Raw genomic sequence first — 16067 nt, forward strand, 5'->3', positions numbered from 1 at the left:
ATTCCCATGCATTAGCTAATGCAGTTATGAGCTTACATTCGCTGTTCATATGCTCTGAAAAACCACGATGGACAATCACTTGCAACCCCCGAACATAGCCTCTTGGAAAAGCGCAACTGAAATTTAGTTACCAACTGTTGAGTATCGTAGCAGGGACGGCGCCAATTTCTAGTTATAGTGATGATGCATTTTGTTTTTGACATTTCAAGCGAATTTGTGTGGTTCTTGTTCACTAGCTTTCTTGCAACGGGGGGCATGATGCCTACAACTGCCCTGGAATGTATTTAGCGTGGTCTTATAAAAGGACAAGTAAATGGGACGTCCCACGGAGATCTTTCTTTGGGGGTTCGAACATAGCCCAGAAGAGAGTTAGCAGAAACGTCCTGCGGATTACCCTGTTAGGATGTGGGAGGTAGGGACTTAAATGGGACGTCCCTGGGAATTGGTGTGTTGGCTCATTTCGTTTCTTCCTTGATCTGTGTCTGTTTTGTGCTGTTAAACCACCATTATGAAGCAACACCAACTAGCCCAATCTGCAGTTCTACAGTTAATTGTTGCTCTAAAACAGGCATCTACAGTACCCTCCGCTGGTTCGTGTCTCGTTTCGTTTCTTTCTTGGGCTGTGTCTGTTTTGTGCTGATAAAACCACCATTATGAAGCAACACCAACTAGCCCAATCTGCAGTTCTTCTACAGTTAATTGTTCTAAACCAAGGTGTCTTCAGTATCCTCCCCTGCTATGCACCCCCCCCCCCCCCAAACAAAAACAAAAATAAAGGAATTAAATTTGCCGCAAGTAGGCAGCTAGCGACATCTGCGGGCTGTAAACTCCCACTTTCGCTGCTCTTCTGACAAATGGCAGGTCTCGCATAGAGAAACGTGGTATCGGTGCTGGCGTAGTTTTTTCAATCCAATCCGATCCATTTGCGGCGCTGCCGGTCGGTTCTGCATTTTTTGCTGCTTGGTGCAGTAAAAGTTATTGCAGCCGTGGATCCTTGAGCTGCTTGAGCTTCGGGCTCATTGAACTCGCAGGCCTTGGCCGTATTAACGCGGCGACATCTTTTCCGTGCTTATCCCCTATTGCGCGTGTTACTCAAGGACGAACTTCACCAACGGCTCGCCTCCACGGGAAAAAAGAACATGGCATCAGGTAAATCATCCGCTTATGTAATTCCCGCTTAAATTTAGGAAATTCTAGTGGGGAAAAAAAAAAGCACCCTCCCACATCACGTGTAACATGTGCTGCTGTGCTTTCGTTTCTCTGTGTTTTTGTACTGCTAATTTAGGTTTAACGAGGGCACTTAATCGTGTAGACAGTGTGCACTAGCGGTCAACGGTTACAGCTGTTGTTCGTTGCAGTTAACACGTCGTTGTGACATTTGACGCGCAGCGTGTTAGAGAAAGCTAGGTCCAGTTTGTAAGCACCTCAAATGAACTGAGCGCCGGTTTCATTCTTCAGAACAACCAGTTGCGCCGCTCCGAAACATTGACCGGTAGTGCCGTTAGTTTGTCGTTTGTCGACAAATGTTTTGTTGTGGCGACCGCTCTCCCAGCGCGCTGGGAGCAACCGCATTCCTTTTCGAACCGGAAAGGAATATGGTTGTTCGCTTTGAGCGCAACTTTCTAACACTCACTTGGAAACTTGTAGCTTGCCATGCTTCACGGGGCGTGTTTGTTGGCATTCGCAACCGCGGACATCGACTGACTTTTTTTGATGCCGGAAGCAGTCGGGAAAATAGAAGCGCTGCAATAAATACCTGCTGCATAAACCCTTTTTAAGCTCCCGGTCGTACCACCAAAGCAGTTATTCTCGCCTATTCAGCAGATATCACAGGTGCACAGAATAGTGTTTCTCAACCTTGGGTCGGCAGCGCTTAGAAGATTGTTGCTTGCGTTATGACTGATAACAGTAGATTGAAATGCGTTCGTTTGAAGTGCAGCCGCTGCTGTCTTCTTAGTTTTATGCATGCTTCGTGGTAAACAATAATGTTGCTCGAAGAAAATTCTAACGGTTGCTCTTGCTGCCGCTATTGCCATTGAGTTCGAAGGTAGTGCAGAGGCTTGAGTAGTATCACTTGTGTCGCGCGTGACCAGTAGGTCGTGCGCGTGACGAATGGTATTCGGCACTTATTTCTATGCAAGCAAGGCTAAATGGACGGCCTGTTGGTTAATAATCTGCAGAAGGGGTGATACCAGCCAGGAAAAGAGAACTGCAACCAGTCTCTTGTGCGGTTATATACTCTGTTCTTTGTTTGTGCCCCCCCCCCCCCCCCTTTTTTTTTTTTTTTTTTTTTTCTCGCTGTTTTCACCGTTCTGCGGTTGCTCGCTTCATTAACTTTTTCGGGTATGCTCCCGCGGCGAATGAGCCCAAGTCCGTGTCGGTCGACCACAGGAGTGGATACGTGGGTTGTCAGCCCCGCCTCAGGCACGAATTATCCTTGGAAAACTTTTTTTTTCCTAAATTTGAATAAATGCATTGTGCGAGTAGGACCTCGACCAAACACTTGTGATGGCTCTGTGTAGCCATGAGGGCGTGAACCAAGTAGATAAGCACCAGCATGAGATTGCTGCCTTCCTCTTATCTCAAGTGGTGTGACCCTGCTGAGATAGCAAATGTGAAGGCCCATTTGTGTAACAAGGTGACAGAAGCATGACAACATTTTTGCAATAGTGTGAATTCATTGGGGGTGAATTTTAATGATGTTGCAACAGTGTGCAACCAAGACACAGCCCTCAGCTTCTTTAGCACCAGTTATTGGGGGTCCAGGTGCGCTCTGTCAGCCTTGATATTTAATCTTATTACTGGGTCATATTCTCATACCTGCATGCTGTCACCATGTCTTTGGTCGTTGCTTCGTAAGTTTAATTACCTTAGCCACAAGTGCCTTTTGGGAATAAGTTAATTGTGCAGAGGCCTAATGCAAAGCTACGCAATGCAGACTTGAATAATAAATTCAAATTTAATCTTTTCCCTCATTCAGATTTATCAAGTTTACTCTAACAAATTTATCAAGTTTACTCTAACAAGTAAACATTGGGGAACTTGGATACCTGTTTTTGTGGAGCCATAGAACTGTAAACAAATTGTGCAGGCTTTGGTTTAAACTAACAAAGTGTGAGGCAAAATGAATTTGGACTTCCATCAATGTCTACAAATTGTGTTTAACTTTATCTACAATGCTTCAAATAAATTGTGATGGCTTAGGAAACCATTTCTGCTGTTTGATTTGTTGACTTGCAGATGGCAGCCATAAAGTGGCTCAGTCACAGTGGTGTTTTTTTGCTACTGCACTTGCACATGAGGTGTACTGGAGGTTCCACCTTCATCACAGCTGCCAAATTTCGGTGCTGGGGAAAGAGCTCATGTACCGAAATCTTTATCCAGATTAAGGGTTTCTTTTTGACAAGGCATGTCATTTTCAGTTTTCTTATCCGTGGTGGTGTACTTCGCAGCAATGTGGCATTTTGACATGCACTATGCAGTTGTTCCCTGAGCTATGGTATGTGAAAATTTGAGTCAAGTATTAAAGCCGCAGTAGGGTATTTACTCATTATTTGCACATTTCAAGTCTCTGAATGCACCATGCTGCGAACTGTTTTAGAATTTCCATTCTCTGCTTTGTGTTTGTGTCCCTAGTTGTTGCCAGCCCGGTGTTGCATGCAGCAACAAGCTTTTCTTTCCCTGTGTCGTCTTCACCTCCCTGCTCCTGCTAGGTCCTCGGATCCTTGTGGTTGTTCTTGTGTTTGGCATATTTTTTTATGGAATTTTCATCGGCTTGCCAGAAGAAAAGACGACAGTGATCCCCAGGAATGACCTTGACCTGCCATCCTCTGCTGACGTCAAGAGCTCATGGCGCTCATTCGACTACAAGAAACTGAATGTGCCGAGCAGCGTCAGCAGCACAGCCAACGAGGTCAAGCCTACGGAGGCGACTGTCCTTGTCGATGTGAGTTGTGTATGATACATGAGAATTACGGCACGGTAATTGCACTGTTCATATGACCCGTTACCTGACTGTTGAGAGATTGCAGTTAGTTTTAAAGAGTGCTTTTGTCTTTGCAGTGACAGTTTCACTCTCCAGTTATAAACGCGGTGTAGGACCAGCACATGAGCAGTGACTAATTTAAACGAGCCAGAGGAACAAATTTGTGTTGACCCATATTGATGGGTTATCAGGTTCCAATGATGCAGATGATACAGAGGCTGCTTTTGCTAGAGCTTTTACAAGCCAGGAAAGGTAGCAAAATCAAGTAAATATAAATAAGCTATCAGTAATAGTTCATAGTGGCCATTTTTATAAGCACACTACAACAGCTAAGACAGTTACTTTTTTTTTGGTGAAGGGGGGGGGGGGGGGGGGGCTGGAATGCGTGAAGCCAGGCAATGCTGTTGTTCACTTTAGGACATCGATTGCAGAGTCCCTCTATTTTTTCTTTTTTCGGTCCTAATCTCACGGGTTAGGATTCAATGCCAAGCAAATTTTAAATTCTTGGCAATAATCTCAAAAATCGCCAGAAAGAACCATGAATCAATATTCAGTGCAAGAAATAATCGGATGGTGTTCTCCCCAGCATCCTTTTAAGAATACCTTTCTTTTTGGAACATGTTTTTACTCCCGAATGTGCAAAGCCCTAGTGCCATCAGCAGTAAATAGTTTTATATACTGTTGCATCCACACACACTAAGTATAAAATAGTATTTTGTGACAGAGGCTTGTATCGTTGCCATAATTGGTATATTGGTCTGTTCAATGGCAAAATTATTTTTGCTGTCATCACTTGCTGCCACAGTTTCTATAAAGACCAAGCCTTCCAAGTTATTAATGTGTAACAGTTGAGAAAAATGCATGTCACAGCCAAGACCATGAGGGAAGTGAAAGAAGGTTGTGTTAAAGAGCAACTCCAGTTATTTCTTGAGGTTCATGCTGCTTACCTAAACTTGTGCCAGAAGGATTGCTTAGTCTCCTGATCTTTATATCAAATTTGGCAAGCATGTGGCTTTTTTATTTCAGCCAAAATAGGTCTTGGTTTCCCAACAGTGGCTCTAGTCAGGCTGTCATCTACGAGAAGTGCTACACTTGTATTGTCTTCAACTACCGGTGTGTTGATATTTCATAGAGAGGAAACTAGCGTGTGCCTTCTACCAACTACCCCAGCAGTCCTTTCATGTTGATATTTGCTTGGTTCTTTCTTAAGAAAATGTTGAGCTTGTTTTCATCATTTTGGCATTTTATACATGGGACTGTTGTTTACAGGCATTGTTTACCCTCTTTATGTGCACCTGGGAGCTTTTGGCTATTGTTTTTGATGTTTGTTGAGTAGAACAATAATGTTTCGATTTTGTTTTCTTTCTCACTGCATTGAATTTTCTTATTTTGACTAACAGTTAATCGCAAGTTTAGCAAAGAAATATAGTGTAATCGGCTCAAAGTATCCAAAGGTCACCTGGAGCTGCCTTTTTACATGTCACTGTTTTCATCAGACATGTTGACCCCCCCCCCCTAGGTCTGTTGGCCTTTGACCTTAGGCTGGGTACCCTGTTGTGATGCCACTTTCGTATGGTTTTGTGTTCTACTGCAGGACCTCACTGTGTTCTATCGAGAGGTGAACCCTGAGGGGGCCTGCACCGACTTGAGTGTCCTCATGCTCCACGGCGCGGCCTTCAAGTCGGAGACCTGGTTCAACCTCGGAACCCTCGGCATGCTTGGCCTGATGGGTTACAGAGTGGTGGCCATTGACATGCCTGGTCAGTGAGACGATAGTTAAGCACTCATTGCCTCTTATTTACCTCTCCTGTCGGAGCTCTGTCCAGCTCATCGTGCCATGTGCGTTCAAATAAATATACTGATTATGGCAAGCTGAGTAAGTGTGTTGTTGTGCCTGAACTTACCTGTGGCATTTTATATGGAAGGTTTGCATGCTTTGATTGAAAGGGCATTACATACAATCTTGCTTGGCATGACTTTCAACACTCTCCTGGCAGTACAAGTTCATCTCCAAAGCAACATGACGTATTCATTTGCCGTAGAGCGCAAATCAAGGTATTGCAATTTATACTGAGTGCAACTGTAAGACTTGAAAATGCGCTATGCTAATTGCGACGCACAGTGTTGTCGACAAGGCTAAGGTGGACTGGCGGGCTAGTTGGTGATGTATATTTCGTGTCACAGCAACAGACAATGAAGACAATGGATAAGGTTTGCATTTCCCTCATGTGTTCTTTACCCTTCCTCAATCTATGCTGTTCACTATCATTGAACTGTTTTGCGATTGATGCACGTTTGCCGATTGACAAGTGTTTTTTAATGTGCCATAGCTGCCTTCACTTGCACGTAGTGGCACGGTTGCCACACCAATGTGGTTCCTTTCCGTCGATGTCCTGTAATGAAAGCATGTCAAACACTTCCTCGACAGGTTTTGGCAACTCCCCAGATGGCAAAATTCCGGACAAGGCAGCGTTTATCCAGCACCTTGTATCCGCCCTTCACCTTGTGCGACCAGTGATTGTGAGCCCTAGCCTGAGTGGCCAGCTGAGCCTGCCCTTTGTGGTCAAGCACTGGCAACAGATGGCTGGCTACATTCCGGTCGCCCCGGTTGGCTGGAATGTGCTGGAGCAGGTTCAGTGCGACACCGGTGACGCTCCGGTGGATAAGTCCGCTGTGCACCCACCACTCCAGGTGCACCTGCCTAAACAGATTCCCAACCTCAGCTGCATAAAGGTATGTCACGTTGGTGTGGTTGCAAGTGTTCTCATTCACTGTCTTGTGCTGTGCTCAGTGTACACTCCACCGTTACTCAGCAACGCTGTTGATATGAGGTGCCTTGCTTAAATAGCGGCTTATGGACATGGATGTCACATTGACTGTTGGTGCTGTCGCTTGCATTCAAGCCTGTCTGTAACACACTTGGTAGTTAATAGGAAAGCGTGACTGTCATTATTTTTGTGCAGACAATGGCTCCTTGCATGGAGAACAAGCACTCTTTGAAAGTAGAGGTTGCTTCTACTTGTTAGGATGGTGAAATTCTGCTCCACAGCTGGTTTGCTCCTCCGATGTTCTCAGTTTTTGTTGGGAGCTTTTCAGTTGTGCACACTGGAAACTGCTTTTGCGGGGAAGGGGGATTAAGCATAATGAAGAAGCCTGGCAGTGTAGCTCAAAGCAGTGCCACTGCAGATTGTATTAGCTGGACAGGAAGGTCTTCTGGTTAAATGTAGGTTTGGTTACATGGTCACCGTGATGATTCATGCGGAGAAGCAGTGGTGCAGTATGAGCTGAAGTATGGGGTTGCATCGGTAAACTGGACTATTGTTTCCAAAGTGTAAACAATACAATGCACCTGCATCCAGAGTCGTATCGCAGTTTTCTGAATGGTGATTTTGGCTGTCAAGTACCTCAGAAGGTAACTCAAAAGGTAATAAGCTAATTGTAAATTATTTACTAGACAGTAGTTAGTGTCTGAAAGCAAGAAAAAGATTGATGGGTTGAAAGAGCAGTTCTCACTTAAAGCCCTGTCGAGATGGCGCAGTGGTTTGGGCGCTTGATTACTGTGCCCAAGGATATGGGATCGAATATCTGCCTCTGCAGCCGCTTTTCGCCTCCATCGAAAGCCTGTGTGCACGTTAAAGAACCCCAGGTGGTCGAAATTTCCGGAGCCCTTCACTACAGAGTCTCTCATAGCCCGAGTTGAGTTGCTTTGGAATGTTAAACCAATAAACCAAACAAAACCAGTTCTCTCTTAAAAGCATCTCAAAATGTGACCTAAAAGGCAACAAACGCGCTGTAAGGGTCAGGTGACCAATTTGAGTGTGGTAATTATAAATCAGATGTGCATACGGGCAAAACTGGAATTTAAACTGCTGTTATATGCATTCAGAAGCAGAGTGCTGGCCAATTGCTCCACAGAAGCAGCAATATTAGGTGGCGCTAACAGTGTTCTAACCCGTCCTTGCAAATACTCTAGTTCTCGCATGGTGGTGCAGTTGGCAGCCTGCACTGTGCTGTTTACAATTCGAAAATACGCTAACTAGACAGTGTAAAAGAATCTTTAGTTGCGCATCTATAACTCAGCTTTTCTTATGCATCTGGAAGATGGAGGTTCATGTTGCCCTATCCGCATATTTTTTTTTTAGGCAGTTGTGCATAGTTTAATCCAATATGATAGGGAGGCATAAACAATGTTAGGCTTGGTCTTAAGATCACTTCGGATAATTTGTCATGTGCAGACATCACACAGCGCACGGTCACCTTTTGCATTCTGCCTCAATTGGACCACTGTCACCACAGCTAGGACGTGCCCTCTGGCTCAGCGGCAAGCGCCTTATAGCTCCTGACATATTCCTTGACAAAACTATCAAGATCACGAGGTTAGCCACAGACAAAATCCGGGCCGCTAATGATGGTCTGGTTTCGCCCTTGCTATTTAGAGGACTCCTTGCACTTTGCGAGCCACGGTAGGCACACTAGATGTGAGATGGCACAGTAGTCGACGATCTCGTTATCGCAACACAGTTACTTTAGCAAGGCCATTTCAGTTTTCAACTGACATCCACCCAGCCCAGTTTACAGCAGTGTAAGTACTGCTTGTTTTGTCTTTGTGTGCACTCCGTCTTTCCTTGAGATGGTTAACTACTCGGCATCGTTGGTGTCTGTGTAGGAAACGAGCTTGTCGGGAGGAACATTAGACGCATTCCACAAACACTTTTCATTGTGTAGCAGAGTGCACTGCACTAGCCATTAAAATGCCACAAATACATTCTTGGTTTTCTTTTTGTCCCTATGTTTGCACATATAGCAGCAGAGACATTCTGCTACCCATCATGAGAGCATGAGTTATTCCTGGCTGTAGGGGCCTCATATCTGATGCAAGCAAAATGTGGAAACGTGCTCGAGATTTCTGTTCACATTAAAGACCCTAAAGGCCATTTCACACTTGCAACTAGCAGCAGTCGCGCGACCGTTTTGGTCGAAAAGCGACTGCCCGCGGGCCGATCAGGTACTGCTCGAATTTCCAGTCGCGCGACTACTAGTCGCAAACCATTTCACCAATCAGCGAGGTCCCGGAGTACTCGATCGAGCACATTCTCAATGCAATTAAAGAATACCCCTACGTTTTCAACAAACGGCACCCGGAATTCAAAGGCAGGGAGAAGGAATATATGGCCTGGGAGGAGATTGGAAAGATATTCAGACTATCCGGTAAGTACCATGAACTTTTGAGAAATGGGTTTTTCATGCAGGCGCAACATTTTATATTGACACCACGGTGATTGACACCATCTATTCGTCGCCGGCGCACGGGCTCGCCTGAAAAGGCTGAAGTGTCTGGCAAGCGGCTGCTACCGACGTTCGCTGTCATCGTCCAGCAGCTCTCCTACTCCCAACTCGTTCGGAACAAAACAGAACGAGAAGGCGACAGCCGCAAGTGTGAACATCGGTAGTGGCGAGCTCCTCTCCTCTGGTCGCGCGACCTCATCTAGTCGCAAGTGTGAATAGACCTTAAGGTTGTGCAAATAAATCATGTTCTCTGCACAGCAGGCCTCATTTCACAGGCTGTAATGCAGATGAGCAATAAAAACCTTGCATTGAATATATAAGGATCAGAGGGTCACATTCTCGCTACTGTTTCACCTATTCATGCAGTCCCGGCAATTAGGGCACGGAGTAGCGTAAAATGACTCTGTATCGACAACAGTTTCAATCCTTGTGTGCCTTGCCACGTTTAGACAAGCACGTGTACTTACCACGGCACCAAACGATCCCACAAAACATACAGTACAGCCGTCGCAACTCTGCAACTTGAGAAGCCCACTTTGCATGGCCCCATCTGCCCTCGTTGAAAAAGAATCATGAAGAGTGGTGAGGAGGAATGGTCGCATTACCAGGGAAAGTGTCAACACCTAAATATGTTCTTACATTGTGTCATGTCCATTTCTTTGTTAGTCATTAGTGGCATTGGCTACAACTGTCGCACGTGAACAGACTTGCATGCCAGTGTGTAGACCGAGGACTACGTAGGCAGTGTTCAGTATGCCAGCAACGTGTGTTGAAGAAGCCGCTGGCATGCACGTTACATGTCCCTAGACATAGGTACAGCCTCTCCGGTGTGCAGCCATTTTTTTCCGTGGTCTGCTTCAGTTACAGTACCTAGAGGACGAGTCTTTGAGAAATATTGGAGACGATGGAAAGAGAGCGGTTCAGAATATTTAACCCTATTTTCTAGGCGCATAAGCCAATGTAGGCTGCTTTGCACCAGTTTTGGTTGGCATTGCTGGCCTTGTTGCCACTTCACTGCGCGACAAGTGTCTCATCATCCCAGAGGCTGATGTGGCTATTCCTCAAGGAACTCTCAAATGCTTCCAAGAAAAGGGATCTCAGGATATTTTTTTTAGTTTAGTTGCCAAGGGTTGTGGACAGCGCAGCCAGAGGTATGGCTTCACTGTGGGTGGTGCAGTGATTAGGGCGCTGAATCCCGGCCGCGGCGACCGCTTTTCGATGGCGGTGAAAAGCAAGGTGCCAGTGTGCTGTGCGATGTCAGTACATTCTAAAAAAAAAAAAAAACCACAGGTGGTCGAACTTTCCGGAGTCCTCCACTACGGCGTCTCTCAGTCTGAGTTGCTTTGGGTTGTTAAACCCCATAAACCGAACTAAACACTACGCTACCATGGTGTGATACAAACCGTAATGCACATGCAGCCCTAGAAGTGCGGCATTCTTATAGAGAGCCATACATATAGCAACCAGATCAGTGAACAGGGCAACTCTGGTGACCTTGGCAACCCCGAGGAACGGCATAACGCAGTGGGCCAGGACAGGAGAGGACGTTGTTCAACGTCCCAGATACCTGTGTTTAAGGGAAGGTGGGTGCTCCTAACATGAAAATGTTGCACCAGTCATTGCCAATGAATTGTGGAAATATTAATAGAAATAGAAGTAAACCAGCTGTGGGGGTAAGGGCTTATATGCAGTGGTTGATCGAACACTGTTGAGATGTTGCTTGGATTGGTTATTTAGGCAATTTGTGGTAGTGATGCTAGTTGCTCATTATAGCTGTAATGACTGTAATACTGTTTTATAGGCTAGAATGCTGTATATAATGCATTATAGGCTACAATGCTCATTATAAGATATGCTCATTAGGCAAGTTTTGGAGGTTGGCCAAAGGCGACATGTCATATTTGGCTGTACTAGGCACTGTAAAGAAATGTTCTTGAAGCACTTGAAGACCTGATAAAGAGTGAAAGTGTGTGGGGCTGGTTCTACTGTAGTGTTTGACAGAACCCTGCCACCACTCAGCTCAGGACAGCAGGTTCTTCCGTGCTAGATTCGAGGTGAGCAGCTCCACTTGGTGGCGATGGCATGCGCTCGTTGCGCCGCTTCGTCTTCAGAGTTGACAGCCGATGGCGTGCGCCACGCTCTTGCCTGGAACACGAGTTGAAGATGTCATCGTTGCACCCTTAGGTAGCCGTGGAGATGGCAGGAACGCTAGACAAAGAGCTAATGTTTCTCACGTGCCCAGCATGGCGTAGTCGGTTAGCGCGCTCGGTGGAGTATGATTTTTTCTTAAAGGTTAGACAGAACCCCGCACAATATCCCGTGAACTCTTGCGGGCACATCTCGCGCATACTTTCTGCGGACGCCACTCGCAAGCTGTTAAAGGCTTTCACTTTAAAAATGTCTCACAACTGCCCAACTTCCACCTTATATTCGGGTGTCTGTGCTGCTACTGTGGTCGCAGGTGCCGACGCTGGTGGTGTTTGGTGAGCACGACAGAGGCACCAGTTCGGCCATGCTCCACCTGCTGCCCAACAGCGTGGCCGTCGAGGTCCCCCACGGCCGCCACCCGGCCTACCTGGACAACCCCAACCTGTGGCACCAGGCGCTCTACAACTTCCTGCTGCGGCTGCGCCATGAGCTCAAGGCCACCGCCAAGGGGGGCTCGTGAGCACCCCCACCCGTCACACGTCACGCTCGTCACAAATACACACATGGCATCTGGGGAGAGGGGATGGGTGGCCTGAACTGTCCAAGCTTATGAAATGGAGGGGAGCGGGGAATGGGAATGTTTGTGACAGATGTGTCTTTACGGTGATTAGGTGGTGAAGGAAGCTGGGAGATGACCTTGAAGTAGTCGAAGCGAGCCACAACTGTCCTGGGAAGTCCTTGTTATGGCGGGTGTGTTAGTATGTATGGGGAGGAGCAAAGAAAGGCAGTTTTGTTCGCGTTGAAAGTATTTGTATCTTTATGCCCTGAAGTAAACACGCCACTAGCAAAAAAAAAGACCTAGTTCTGTTGTGCCATTTTCCAGTATTGTAGCCTTATTTTAAACTGTTGCTTACTAATGTGAAAGTTTGTTGACATTGTCTCCTCCGGTTGTTTGTAGGTAACAGCTCCGAAGAACCTTACTATCTCAGAAGTTCAATTTTTTATGTCTGCTGTCTGGAGTGTACAAGTGTTACCAGTGCTGTGATCTTTATTTCAGGGCCTTCCAAAGCCACGAGGTTGTTTGGTTCGGTTCGGTTTGGTCCAAAACAATCAAAGTGTGAATGGTCGTGTGTTTCAACTGGTGCAATCTGATGCTGTGAATGCAAGGTCTTGCTAGCTGTTGATTGAGTGCATGCCACTCTGTGAGCCCCCACGAATTGCAAAGCGAGACTCTTTGCTCTCGATTTATTCACATTCTCAGCTATATTTGTAGAATGATGGCCCATATAAGCCTGAGTACTTTTGATATCTTTTTTTGTTTGTTTGCATGGAGAAAAATGTTAAGAGTTTGTAGTGCCTGTGTTAATACTACCTCTCATTGAGGCTGCACATGTTGCAGTATGCCATAGTATATATCTGTTTCCAGAGTAACCTTATCCAGAAAACTGTTACTGCTTTTTTTTTTCTATATATATATATTTTAATGCACAAGTAAATGAGATTGTGTTTTGGCAGAGTTGTGTCAAGTAAACCACGTCACGTAACTTTGTCAAATCTGTGTGATGTGTGTGTACTGAAGCTACGGTCGATACACTACCATTTTGTTACTGCTGGATACTGTTTATGCCTTTGCAGTTAAGCCTGCCTTCCTGGTGTTACTAGACATTAGAGAAAAATAAAACATGAGAATGTTGAATTGACCTTTGCAAGGCTGTTCCATGTGCCGGTTAGTCTGTGAAAGCGTGAAAGCTAAGTATCATTGCCATAGCTTGTATGACAGTAGGGGTGTTCATTTGCTTGTGCTTTTTTTTTGTGTGCATTTGTGTGCATGGTTACATTTTAGTTGTTATAGAGTTTTGTGTGGGAATGCTGCATATTGGTCCAAGTATAGGCACATTCAGAGAGGTGTGCTAATTTTCAGTTCAATTCAGGACAATTTTGCGAGGCCCCTGCAACCTGTGGAAACACTTGTATTTTTCAGGTTATGCTCACATTGCAACAAGTTTCGTCCAAAATGTTTTCTTTTTTCTTTCCATTGATACAGGTAGTAAAGGGCATTGTTTGAGTTTTCACAATGCGACCGTGCTGGCCTAACTGAAGAAATGAAGCTTTAGATAAATGGATATTAAGAGCCAATGGGTTAGTTTCTCAACTAAAGAATACCTCGTCATATTCACCTAGTTCAGACCGATTGCAGCAACAGGCTTTTGCATAGTTTATAGTTGTGTGGCAAGACAACACTGGTGTTGCGTTCCCCATTTCGTCACCATCACCATATCGTTAGCATCACAGAATTACCATACTAATAAGGCAGCATTGGAAATGAACGGGTATTGAGGTTACCAGTGTAGCAGCTCAGATTACCCGTGTGAATCGTGCACAATCTTTGAGTTGGTACACATTCAGCATTTTCACCAGTATTTACCTCAAAATGCTCAGGAGTTAAGAGAATATGCTTCTCAAAATATGCATTTCAATACGCCATTTTCCTGCGTTAAAATGCTCAGGTGCTTTAGTTGCTTTCTTAGCAACAGGCAATGATGAATGCCATGAATATCTGGAACATCAATACTGGTGGCTTAGTGTAGAAGTAAAAACGATAATTTATTGAGGAAAAAAACATGGGCGGGCAGTTCAGTGTTCTATGCTCTGGTGCGGTTAGCCCTGGTTTTGCACGATTTACCTTTATTTCAACTAACTTACCTTGGCTGACATAGTTTAGGATGTTTTGTGTGTCATCAAAATGGGAAAATTAAGATACCTCCCCTGAGGGACTAAACTGTGTACATTCTTGCACGTATTGAAATAAGTGAACACCCTCTAAATCAGTCACCTGCTGGTAGTTTAGTTAGGTGTTGACATTTTAAGTTTCTTTATCAGTATGGTTTCTTGGAAGTGAGAGTAGTCCACTTTCACCTTCTCTCTTCTACGGTAGCAATGAAACTGATATTGAAAATGGATCTTGCTGATAAGAGGTTGACCAGAAATAAGCTAGTCCTACCACAATGGCAGCAGTTTCAGAGTGGCCGGTAGACTGCGAGAATTGTTAGGGGTCATTAATGTGAATGACAAGAGGACTTTCTGCACTAAAAACAAGACCAGAGAAAATAAATGTGACTGATATAGTTTTTTTTTTTCAATGTTTTCTGCAAAGTTTGTCCATTTTCCATAAGTTTCACTGGTATGCAAGAAAAACAACCCAGTGCTTACACCAGCATAGAAGAATGTGAAAATATGTAGCTTTTGCACTAATGGTATGTAAAAAATTTCAGTGGTATTCTTCAGTTTGGTTTCTTGTATACTGATACGGCTAATGGAACATGTGTACTATACAAGGCTGAAGAATAAATTTCTTGGAAGGCTCTACTGGAACTCTCTATGCTCCATTATAATACAGCAAGCCTCTTGGTTGGGAATCAACTAGCTCAAAAGACTGGTTTTACTCTTGAGTGGCAAATTGTTTTGATGTATGTGTTTCAGAGTGTGTGCATTCTCCCAAGAAGCATTTTTTTTTTTTGAGAGGTTGGTGACAGTGAATAATTGTGATATCTGAAATCATGGAGAGCACTCTGAATGTATGGTAGCTTATTTCTTTCTCCTCATGACAAAGCATTGCAGCTGTTGCGGTGCAACTGACATTTTTTATGCACACTGTTACGCCCAATTTATAGCGCATTTATATCCAGAGATCGCACAGAGTATGTTTCTCGGAGTTATTTTCATATATATATCTGCCTTTATCGGCCTAGATGTACATGAAACTGATTTCAGAGTTGTTTTTGTTCCCGTTTCAAAGTGGCGAGTTTTGGTGCCTTTTTATTTTTGTATCATTCTGATGTTGAAAATAAATTTTGTGCAAAACTTTTGTGCTGTTCACAGCTGAGTCAATGCGAGAACGTTTTGCACAGGTTAGCTGGTGCATTGCAGACTTAATTTCTAGTTAAAAAAAAACAGCTTAGCAAAGAACGAACCTGACAGGACAGAGCACTCAACTTTGTTTCTTCTGTGCTGAAAAAAATGCAAGAGAAAACAGTGCTTGATGGCATTCTTGCAAGATGTGTTGCATCACATTCTAATCTCCCAAATGCTCAGTAAATCACAAGCTGTGAAGCAAAGCAAAACTACTTGACCTGCCTAACAAAAGGCCTCTTTCAAGAGAGAGCGCCACCACACTTTTTACTGGCGCACCATGTTGTGATCTGGTGTTTGTTTAAAAAAAATTTGGAGGACGCTTAAGCTTCGCCTTCAAGAGTGGAACGCGATAGCGTTATTGCACCTCGTCGAGAAAACTTACTAAATGCAAGGGTATTGGGGCATCCTCGCACCGGTACCCGCGCGGCCCGAAGGGGAGAAGCGGGTGAGCGAAGATAGTGATCTAAAGAAAGGAAAGACGCTTGATTTTACAACCAGTGAGGGTGCACGGCGAAACGTCAGGGGCGAGTGGCGCGCCACGTGCCGGGGCAGCGCCGCACATTGCGAGGAGGGGTTCTTCTGTGTTTGCCGCAAGATGGTTCTGCATGTGCGCAGAAGAAATGTAGCGGAAACGTACTTCGCTACTCGTGTGACTGCGACTTCTGTAAGCAACATGCTCATAATTACCGATATACACCGCAGTATAACGTTCTACGGCACGTTTCTAAGGCAACAT

The 16067-nt window shown here is 44.9% G+C and overlaps 1 protein-coding gene across 3 annotated transcripts; it reads left to right on the forward strand.

The window, feature by feature from the left end:
• Positions 1 to 907: 907 nt before the first annotated feature.
• Positions 908 to 15284, forward strand: LOC146209209 (putative protein-lysine deacylase ABHD14B). 3 transcript variants are annotated; one of them, XM_084597069.1, is made up of 5 exons: positions 908 to 1149; positions 3714 to 3946; positions 5580 to 5745; positions 6414 to 6718; positions 11733 to 15284. In XM_084597069.1, exons 1-5 carry the CDS (start codon positions 1140 to 1142, stop codon positions 11937 to 11939), a joined length of 921 nt encoding a protein of 306 aa, XP_084453195.1. In that variant the 5' UTR covers positions 908 to 1139; the 3' UTR covers positions 11940 to 15284. The 3 variants fall into 3 exon arrangements, with proteins under 3 accessions (XP_084453195.1, XP_084453206.1, XP_084453202.1); XM_084597080.1 differs by having other exon boundaries at positions 909 to 1149; positions 3786 to 3946; XM_084597076.1 differs by having other exon boundaries at positions 910 to 1149; positions 3783 to 3946.
• Positions 15285 to 16067: the final 783 nt, after the last annotated feature.

Source organism: Amblyomma maculatum, chromosome 1 (assembly GCF_055883805.1).
Source record: "Amblyomma maculatum isolate TAMU_Amacu chromosome 1, ASM5588380v1, whole genome shotgun sequence".
In the NCBI taxonomy this organism is placed as follows: domain Eukaryota; kingdom Metazoa; phylum Arthropoda; class Arachnida; order Ixodida; family Ixodidae; genus Amblyomma; species Amblyomma maculatum.

Excerpts from the sequence above, each read along its gene's own strand:
- LOC146209209 (XM_084597069.1), top strand. Across the intron at positions 3,947-5,579 it reads AGGCGACTGTCCTTGTCGAT|GACCTCACTGTGTTCTATCG; the intron begins GTGAGTTGTGTA and ends GTTCTACTGCAG. Across the intron at positions 5,746-6,413 it reads GGTGGCCATTGACATGCCTG|GTTTTGGCAACTCCCCAGAT; the intron begins GTCAGTGAGACG and ends CTTCCTCGACAG.